The sequence below is a fragment of the Hippoglossus stenolepis genome, chromosome 22 (genome assembly GCF_022539355.2).
Source record: "Hippoglossus stenolepis isolate QCI-W04-F060 chromosome 22, HSTE1.2, whole genome shotgun sequence".
NCBI lineage: Eukaryota > Metazoa > Chordata > Actinopteri > Pleuronectiformes > Pleuronectidae > Hippoglossus > Hippoglossus stenolepis.
This window is the reverse complement of record NC_061504.1, coordinates 8,225,285-8,236,167: the sequence shown is the minus strand read 5'-3', so window position 1 is coordinate 8,236,167 and position 10,883 is coordinate 8,225,285. Positions and strand designations below refer to the sequence as shown.

Here is a 10,883-nt window from a genome sequence, read left to right as displayed (position 1 = left end):
GCAGTAATAATATTAATGCATCTTGGATATAATTCAAGATTGTATCCAAACAAAGAAATGTTCATCAATTGCAAAATGTAATTTGCGTTTATTTACAACCGTTGCATTTACATTGGTTTAAACTTGAAAAGTAAACATAGATTAAAAATAGAAGGAACAAAAATATACACCACAGACACATTTAAAGGTACATTCTATGACATTTAAAGTTCAAGTTCAGAGACACTAGAGGTTCAAGTCTCATTTGATGCTCCTTTGCATTAAGAGCATTTAGAAAGTTTGGCATCAGGAACTTGTATCAGATCATCTTACATACTCTTATCACTCTTAAAAACAGTCAAGATGATGATCCATGTATCTGCACGCATAGGTGCAAAGCTACCTGTTGTGTCTAATGACCATAGTGGGTGGAAGATGTTGGTGTCTTTTACTGATTTGAATAAAGGAATCATCCTTCCAGTGAGTAAGAAGTATCCAAGTAATGGAGACAAACATCCACATGTAAATGATCAAACAGCTGCTGTTGTAAAATCATTTTCTCACCCAGTGTATCAGTAAATATGACACAATAAGACAAGTTTTTCACCATCAACTGATTAAAGTCCAGAACGATTTACAGCAACAACCCCAAACAAAGCAACAGATGTAAAGGACAAGTGTAAAGGCTCATTGAAGCTCAAAGTTAGATATGTGTTAGACGGAATTAGACAGAGCCTTCTGTCCGTACACTGTGCTCATTTCGTCCTTATTTGTGCACATCTTCTGAACTCTTACAGATTTGGACGAAACAGAAGAAATGGAGCAGTACCACTGGAAATAATGAGGGGCAGTGTAACCAATAGGTGCATTTTCATTTTTGGGTGAACTATCCCTTTAAGAAAACAGTGGTAGATTGAGTGCAGAGCAGAGTGTGTGTCTGTTACTGTGTGTGTGTGAGAGAAATATTGACCAGCGAGTTTAAAATGATTTATTATGATACATCAAAATAGTGACTGAAACAAGTGACATTTGAGAACCTGTCCCTGTAGTGACAAATCTTGAAAGTATCATTATTTACCCCGATAAAACAAAACTGTACACAGGAGAAATCAAATATCTGTGGCGAACATTTCTAAAAAACCCAGATAAAAGTGGTTCACTAAAACCTTTAAGACTCCATCTCGTCTCCGTGAGAATCTTGAGAGTGCAATGTTCATTATTTCAACTAAAAACAAAATATCATACATATCTACAAAATTTGACAATAAATGTCTACATTACAAATATTATTCACATTCTTTAAGCGGTACGGACCCTAAACTTGTCTTGAAGGGTCTCGTTTTTAAATTAAGAACTTGTGGTTTAAAATTCAAATTACTTCATCGCATGTACATTATAAATATTTAAATCCATTTCAACCATTAAATATATACACAAGTACATTCTGTGACGGCTCCGCAAAGCCTGAAGCCACAGACAGTCAGTTCCCTTTTAAAGCTTAGTTCAGCTGGACACTTTGTACATTTACATTTTTGTTTTCTACAGAGTGGAAAAAACCAAGTGTTGTGCTCAAAGACGCTCGGCCTGCTCACACTCACACATGTGCACAAACACACACACACACGTGCACACACATACACGGTGCGCTGGTGGTTGTGGGTGTGAATCTCAGTCACGTTCACCACTGTGAGAAACAACTCACAACTCACCTAAACAGAACCGTTTCTGAGCAGGCCGTCGGCGTCAATGGTCGAAACGTTACGGATGGAAGACACTGAGGTTTTCACAGCTGGTGTTGCACCGCTCGTCTGTCCCTCCACATGGCTCGCAGTTCGTTGAGGAGCAAGGGAGTGATGAACACAATGCTGCCCCCTGTCTGCAACGTAGAAACAAAAGACGTCACAAATGGGTTCTGAAGCAGCAGAATGGAATTCAGCCGTTGTTCATTCTATAGCTGTGTCTCAATTCGATGGCTGCCCCGTTCAGACGACTCGGTCTAAGCAGCTAATGAACCAAAATGAGACGTTCTGGTCGAAAGAAAATTTCTGTGATCTTCGCCACGGACTTGTCCCGCCCTTATCGCTGTAACCTAGCAACAGAGCGGCATTAGGACATGACGAGAAAGCTTTAATGCCCCTTAATTTTTACATGTGCATTGTTATTTTTATTTTTTTTAACAACCGCACCTGTTCTCTGCCAACTGTCAAAATGTCCTTTGTGAATAAAGCCTGCTTTAATTTTAGAAGAACATCTTACCATGACGACAAAGAAGTAGAACACATACATCCAGCCCAGCTTGCTCTCGATCAGGGACACCAGGTACTAGAAGGTGGAGGAGATACAGATTGAACATCATTCTGTGGATAAGACTCTGATTGAAACCAGAGCTGTGTATCTGAAAGCAAAGCTAAAATCGTTGCAGTTTTCTCAGAGTTGATGTTAATTCAGTAAAGCCACCAGAAAAAAAACAGATGGCCAATGCTTTTCAGAAGAAGTTGTCAGCCGCGGTAAAGCACATGTACACAGTAACAAACTATTACGTCCTATGTTTTGAATTTTAATAAACTTCATTTATCTTGCACTTTTCATCACAAAGGTACAAAGTGCTTCCCAAAAAGAAAACATTATATAAAAAAAAAAGTAAGTTACATAAAACAGAGAGCTATAAAATAAAGTTACACACAAAATAAAACTGCGGTTGACCTTTGACCAAGAGCTTTGAGTCCAACTGAATATTTCTACTAAATTTGAAGAAATTCCCTCAAGGCATTCTTGAGATATTGCGTTCACTGGAACAGGATGGACGAACGGATGGACGGACGGACAACCCGAAAACATAACACCTCCGGCCACTGGCTGTCGCCGGTGCGGAGGCGTAAAAATAATTAAAGAACAGGTTTAAAAGACACTGAGGATTCTTAAGTATAATCATCTGAAGTTTCCTTGTGGTACATCCTGTATTTGTGATTACCTGTCCCCCTGCAGCTCCCATACTTCCAGTTCCATCCACTATACCAGTAACAGTAGCCAGAGCCTGCTGACTGCCCCTCAGAGCCTCCTGTCTCCCCAGGTCAGCAGAAATGGCCGAGCTGATGATGTTGGATGGGCCGCCAATGAAGAAGCCGGTGACGGCCAACAGCGCAGCGTTTATCACCTGGTCGTTAGGTGAACCTGAGAGGAGAGAGAGAGAGAGAGAGTCTATAAACTGTGAACCTTGAAATATTATATATGTTTAAGCCTTGAGTGCAGATCTTATGAAAAAGTCTAATGTGTTGAACAAGTGCATGTGTTGAAATTATGAAAAGCAACAATTATGAAAAAAAAAGTATAAAAAAAGGAAGGTGCAAACTTTAAGGATTAATTTCCATGCTGTTATTTTATTTTGATCAGTCATACCCTGTGTTTCCAAAGAGTGCGTTTGATACACAGATTAAATGTGTGTGTACTCACGGCTGTATCCCACCAGGGCTCCCATCGCCACTGCCAGACTCAACGCCAACACCGGGGCTCTCTTACCCATGCAGTCAGAGATCAGACCCTGAACTGTTCCTCCTGACACACAGAGACAAGGAGATATCGCTGCAGATTATTTGTCTTTTTCCATCAATTAATCCTCTGTTCATTTCAGCTCATATTCATTTCCAGTTTATATGTGAGCCTTTCTACTTTAAAGCTCAAAACTTATAGCTCTGGCCTCATATCTATTATATACATGAATTCTGTCTTTTTCTTTGAAACAAAAAATTCAATGGTATATGTTAAAATTATTAAGATAAAGGATGATAACTAGAATTTGCTGTCTGCCACTTACCGATGATTCCTCCGACATCGTACCACACAGACAAGCGGTCGGCCTCGGCCTCCTTCCAGCCGTAATTGCTGCTCAGGTAGAAAGGGAGCCAGAAGAAGAAGGAGTAGTTGACCAGCTTCAGACACGCATAAGACAACGAATACTGCAGTTCAAACAGAAACAGAGTCAACATGGAGTAAAACTTGTGGATAGTTTCTTGTAAATTAATCAGTCTTGACGTATTGGGCTCACAGGTAAAACTCCCGGGAGACAGAAGGCCTGGAAGAAGCCAATAGCTTGAAGGGACTCTTCCGGGGGCTCATCCAGCTGCTGAGCCGGCTGGTGTCGTGCACCATAGACCTCCACCTCATCCTCCTCATCGCTCATCAGAGGCTTGTGGCTGTCAGTGTCTGTCTCCACCGGGCTGAGGCCAGTCTCGGATTCCATACTTAAACCTGACACACACAGAAACACATAGTCAAGGGAGGTCAGACCACGAAGAACACAACCACCCCGCCAGCAAACTGCACCACTGATGTCACCAGGAAGGCGTACTGCACACAGCCACACACACCACATCGTGTTAGCATTTAGCTGCTCAGAATATGATGGTAAAAAGTAACAGTAAAGTGTGTGTGTGTGTGTGTGTGTGCATGCATTACCTCGTATCCATACTTGAGCACACTAGAAGCTAAGAAAGCCCCCAGGATGTTGCCTACAGAGGCACAAGCACTCCACAGACCAAACACAAAGCCTCGCCTGGAGAACAACATCATGAAGTTTAATTATTTAAAGTTACGAATATTATAAAACCATTTAGATACCATTGAAACTACCATTGATACTCTTGAAAATTCATTAAAATACAAAATGTACTATATTTTATAAAATGAAACTTCAAGATTCAAGAACTTTATACTCATTGTTCAAACACAATGAAATTGTGAAAGTTAAAAATATCCAATTGTCCCTGTTATAAAGATTTAAAAATGTAAAAATACAATATGTAAAAATAAGAAACTACTAAAAATCTAAAAAAGTTCAAGTAACTTCAATAAACACAAGACGAGGTAACAAGGGTGCAATGCTACATCACAAATAGCTCAGTGACTTCCTACTATTTCTGTATTCAGCATAATATGTTCGCAAGTTCTTCGACTACGGAAAACAGTCTAAATGGCATCTGTGTTTTGGCAGCAGCACCAATAAATGGACGTCTTTGTGCAAGTGTGGGCGTGTGCGTGTCTGAGTGTGGGTGTGTGTCATAAAGCTCTTTGGTAAATATCTCTGGCTGGACAGATGCCCGTAATCGGTTTTCCAAACAGAGAAATGTCACGCACCCCGTCTTGCCGAACCAGTTGCCCATGACGGCCACCACACACGGCCAGACGGCCGACTGCAGCAGCCCGTTCAGGACCCACAGGCCACAGTACAGGTAGATGTTGTAGATGTGGAGCCATTCTGTCAGAGTGCCAAACACAAACTCCTGCAAACCCAGGAACATACAGAGTTATAGTAAAACAAACACGGAGGATTAAATCTTCATCAGACTGACTTCTGTTCTAAAATCAATATTTCACTCACAGGAAGATGAATTATACAGACTAACTCTTCTTAATGTGCATACTTTTGGGGGGGGAAAAGAAAATCACCTCTAATAAATGCACCATTTCCACATTTATTTTACTTTACATGACCCTATTTATTTAGACTAAGACTAGTTTTAAGATGCATATCATCAGTTTGAGGCTTTTTTCTTTTTTTAACAGTGTGACAGGATAATATATTACATAATAAAACCTTTTGTATGTGTACTTACCACTGCAGCAGAGCCACACAGGCCGAAGCAGAGCACATAGCGCAGGTTTACTCTGTCTCCAATCAGACCGCTCAAATACAGACCCTGTGTGGACAGGAAGAAAAAAGACACAATTTAAAGAAAGAAGACGACTACAGGTCAGGTTTGTTTAATCATGTCACAGGAATGTTCCTTGACGTTGTCTATTTCACTGTCAGACGATTCAAAATGATGTGTATTAAGGTTCTTCTGCTGTTAGAGGCCAACATTCGTTGGACCCAGATTACAATGTTCCATACTCACCACGGCATATGAAAAGAGAAAGATGGAGTCCAGAGCTCCCAGGAAGAGAGTGGCCTGCTTTTCATCTGCAAACAGACGATTGTCCTCCCATGTCTGGGACAGAAAATACACTGAGTTATATGCATTATATCAAGTGACCAATAGAGGCCACGATTTAAATAGGACTGTCGACAGTGTTGCATGTAGTAAAATCACAAAGGTGAAAGTGAAAAGCTTTTACTGCAAAAGTAATAGTTAACTGAATAACAGGTAAAATAAATATCTCAATGTTGGTAACCGGTCTCAGTGGCAATGTTAGCCAAAAAAAAGGGCCTTCTCACAGGATAAAGCTAACTGATCATCTTGTATGAGCCAAAACTAATATTTAACCTGTGGTGGGAATCATTTTTTTAGGCTGCAGACAATTATTATAACTTCCGGGTGATGGGGGCAGGGGTGTGATTTTGATCTTTTTTATCTGTTTAACTGTTTGGCAGGTGGTAAACTAAGACAGGGGTAGAGCTCTGATATTTACCGTTTTAAGTTTGTATTTAGACGCCACAAAACGTATTTTGACCCCTGGATCACTTTGAATGCATCACAGTAAAGAGCCTGCTTAGCATCTTAGTGGGAGTTTTTCACAGATGTCGCTACACAACTTTTCATCTTGTTTTCATTGAACCAGGTCAGCATCTAAACTATGTGTTGTTCTATGTTGAACTGCAAGCTGTTCTGTTCGGTGCTCTGTACCTCGGTAGGGGAGAAAGTGGACCCATTGACATTCTGGATGGACGGCGTCCACTGGGCCGAGATGCTCACTTTCACATTGCTGAATGTCTTCCGTGATGCATGCAGCAACACATAGCTGCAGTGACAGAAATGCATGTTAGTCAGAAACTAAAAAGCTAAATCTATTTGATAGATTTAACTAAATACATCCCTGTAGCAAGAGGTCAAATGTCACATTTAAGGGAGGGAAAGCAGAGACTGTTATTCCTGTACATTAATCAAGCTTTGAGTAATTAAGTGCTAATGGTTGAGAAAAATGGCTGATGTTTTACACAGTAATACCACAATATACTACTACCACTACTAATAGTCCTTTAAAAATTCTTGTTGGATGGCTTAGGCTCCACAAGGTCATATAATTAATATTCAGTAGTTTAATTTGGAGACAGTCAGACTCATTAACAGGAAACACTGAATTGTTGTCAAACATTATATAAGAAGTGGGAAATGGGGGAAAAAACACAATGCAAACCGAGCGCCTCTGCTGAGTTCACTGTTTGCTCCAAACTTCTAGACGGTACGTTGCACTGTTCCTGATAAGGTGAGTCATGAATATGGTGACCTGGCCACAGACGTATGAGATCACAACCAGTGATTAATGATTAACTACAGTATATATATATATATACGAGTGGGGTCTAAATAAAGAAGCACAAGTTTGAAGTTTACCAGACGGTCATAAACATGATACATGCTCTGCTCTGTTCAACATCGCTGCACATTCTCCTTTTCAAAACAAAATGCAGGGTTTGATAAAAGGTTTTGTCCAACCAGATAATCTACACTTAAGAAAATGTGTATTTGTATTTTCTAACAATATTTCAAGTATTTGTAATGTTCTTTTCTTATACTGAGAACTTCTCACAACCAGAAAATAATAAATGTCATACTTTCTAACATTCAGGCTGTGAACAGCAGCCATCCTGAATGTTAGAAATCAATATACACACTTAATACTATCTTGAGAATGTCTGACCCGAGTTAACCTTGCACCCCCAAAGACCTTTCACCTAAATTGACAGCTCACATCCAGTGTTTCTACGCTAGCTACAGTGCATTAAAATGTCCCTTTCCATGTTGCATCCTCTTATACATCTCCACTCTTGTAACAGGTCAGCAGCCTATTGACAAGAAGTTTAAAAATGTATGTTTTAAAACTGCTGCAAATCTCTGTTGAAAATCTCCCATGATTCTTTCCTGTGAATAGTTAATCAAGCAGCAAGCAATTTAAAAGTAACCTAAAAAACTAAATGCAAACACATTGATCAAAAAGTCCAGCTCTATGGTGGGCTGCCAGGCGAACAAGAAACGAAAATGCCAACAAAATAACAAATGGCTAAATTTCCATTTCATGATGCCATGGTGAAAATGTTCTCCAAGCCAAGGAAGATAAAGTGCAGCAATGAATCCTGCTCACTGTGTTCGTTATGAGCCATTCTTGCAAAGGTCATAAGTTACATAGCTTTTCTTCATGCAATAAAATATTTCTGTAATTTTTTTCCCATGAGAGTGATGTTTATTTCTCGCTGCTTTTGTGTTTTCTGGAGTTTTTCTGCTCTACATGCCTCACAATTTTCCACACAAACAATGACGTCCCACTGGTCACTGATGAGCTCAGCAATCATGTCCTCACTGGGATTCCCGTTACCCCGAGGACATGACTCGTATCATCACTGGTATAAACAGTTCAACAGCTTCAACTTGAGCAAAATCTTACAACCAGGACACAGGATGGGTCGGGTTTACCTAAAGAAGGTGAGGAGGAAGGCAACCAGGTGATGATTGGTGTACTGTGACAGGTAGCCACAGCACAAGGGAGGCATCACAGGGGGCGGCTGGAGGGAGGAAGAGGAGGTGGAGGACGAGAAAGGAGGTGGAGTTGGTGGAGGTCTTCAGGGGGGAACAGCGACAGGATAAGGGGAAGGGGCAGCTACAGTCCCACTAGGCCAGGTGGGACAAGGACATCACTAGAACAACAACAAAGCTGTGCCTGCAGAGGGAGGAAATCAGGGTTAAGTCAGTTAACTGTTTATCATTGAGAACTCTATTCAACATCAATGGACAACTTTTAGTAGTCCATCATAGATCCCAGCTGTTTCGTGCAATTTCCATTTGTTTAAAAGTTCACCAAAACTTGCAGTGACCACATGAACTATATTTATTTTACATTTACATTTAAGAACCTCCATGCTCTTAGATGTAAAAGACGACCATTAATAGACTTGTCTTGACTGAACACTGAGTTGCGCACTGCCTGCCTCAGGTATCAATGGCCCCAGTGTGACGTCTACGGCCTCTGATTCCTCCTCCCCACCAACGAGTTCAGCTTCAGCTGCGGTGTTTACACAGGACTCAACTAACCAGGAAGTCAAGATGCATCAACTCGTCTTCTGTCCTAATAGTTACACTGTGCGAAAGTTGTGAACCAATCTGATCCTCTATCCTCTTCCTTTCTTTTCATCAAGTTGAATAAACCTTGCAGCGTTTAAGAGATATTCATTATACCAGAAAACTCTGTGGTATGAAAAACTGGCTTGTGTACCACATTGTCCAAGAAAATGTATTTCACGTGGATTGCCTTCACTTTCAGTAGCATGAACCTTTTTGGTGCAAGCCATGACACAAATGAGAAACAGATGGATTCACTGGCACAGAACGGACACTTACTCGTACACCTGACAGGGTGTGGCTGCTTCTTAAAATAAACAACTGTGGACACTGTGTCTTTGTTCTGTGACTGGCTTTGTTTAGAATGACCAGGAGCCAACTGTTGGGAGCCAAAGAAACACTGATGATAACGTCTGTGGCCTCATTTCTATTACCTCGATAAATCCTTTCTGCGACGCCACCCAGGAAAAGGCTGCTGAAGGCCAAGCAACGTGAACTGTATCCGATTCTGTGTTTAATCCTCTACTAGGACAAAAAGGGACAAATCAGGGATAGATGCTGTTGTTAATGCAATAATACTTCTTGCAGAAGGAGTTGCATTGAAACTGGGCTTCATCTACAGTCCCATAGAAAATCACAGTCACAGGTGGATTGTAACACTTCATCTCATCCATTCCTTCAGCAACAACCTCTAAGTAACACGCCCAATAATTACAACGAGAAGATTTATTTGCATCTAGCATGTGTTTGGCCGCTGTTTACAAACATGCAGATGCATAAACTGAGATCACTGCGGGCGCCACTTTACACTGAGAGCGACGATGGGAGCCGGACGTGCTGTTCAAAGGACGCTATCAATTTTCTGCAGATTACACAACAGATGAGCTCTGGTTCGAGCCCCTCGTTTAACCACGGATTTGACACTGTTCGGTTTGAGGAGGTGTTGTTCTGTTGCAGTGATGTAGATGTGAGCGCCATGTTTTTATTTCTCCACACAATAGCCACATCACATGCTTAAAGGGACAATCAGCCGGTTTCGGCCCCCCCACCCCACTCCCCACTCCCCCACCATCTCTTCCTGACTGAGTGACAAGGCTCATCACGATATGTGGGGGGCAGTTTTAGCTAGTTCCGGGTTTATTAAAGCGAAAACACAGAGTATCCCTCCACGACCAGACAGGAGACAGTTGCAGCTTTAAGCTCCTGTGAATGAATCAAGCAAAACAAACGGGGTTCTTACGTGTTCAGCTCGGGTTGTCGCTCAGCAGCTGGTTTCTCTGTGCAGCGGCTCTCTGTGTTTACTGTGGACTCTCGTGTCACGGATACCCCCCGGCACTGCTGCAGAGCACTGCGGCGCACTGCTGCCACCAGCAGGACCGGGGTGGAGCTACACGTGTACACACACATGGGGGGGCTGAGGGAGAAACAGCTGCTGAGCTCTCACCTGTCACTGACTTGTGTCGTGGACCCAACTTGTCATTGGCTGCTTCCAACATAGTTTAACATGTGTAACCGCCAAAAATCAGTCTATTAAAGAGTCCAAGTTCACTGCCTGACACTGCAACAGGGACCCAGCAGTGCCTGCTTGAATACTGGTAAGCCTGTTTTAATAATGTATTGTCAGTTTTTAAGTATTATCTATGAGTGTGTTAAAACTGTATATAAGGGGTGATTGTACATCATTTAAAAAGATAAAAGTAATACATTTAAGAGCGGAAGAAGCATATGATTCTATGTCAGAAATATCGGGAAAAATATGTATTAATATATATGTATATAAATCGATGCAATAAATGTTACTTAAAATATGTTTAAATAGAAAAAATTACAATGCAGTTTATATTTGGATATTCTTGT

At 41.2% G+C, this 10,883-nt stretch overlaps 1 protein-coding gene across 1 annotated transcript; it reads right to left on the bottom strand.

Annotated features, from left to right (window-relative positions):
• Positions 1–58: 58 nt before the first annotated feature.
• Positions 59–10,399, bottom strand: slc37a3 (solute carrier family 37 member 3). The gene is given in 14 exon segments (XM_047338545.1): positions 59–1,855; positions 2,236–2,301; positions 2,951–3,150; positions 3,430–3,531; positions 3,791–3,932; positions 4,022–4,263; positions 4,266–4,323; positions 4,432–4,528; positions 5,110–5,255; positions 5,589–5,672; positions 5,871–5,963; positions 6,600–6,714; positions 8,385–8,628; positions 10,267–10,399. Coding segments are annotated over 13 exon segments (1,515 nt in total). The 5' UTR covers positions 8,462–8,628; positions 10,267–10,399; the 3' UTR covers positions 59–1,762.
• Positions 10,400–10,883: the final 484 nt, after the last annotated feature.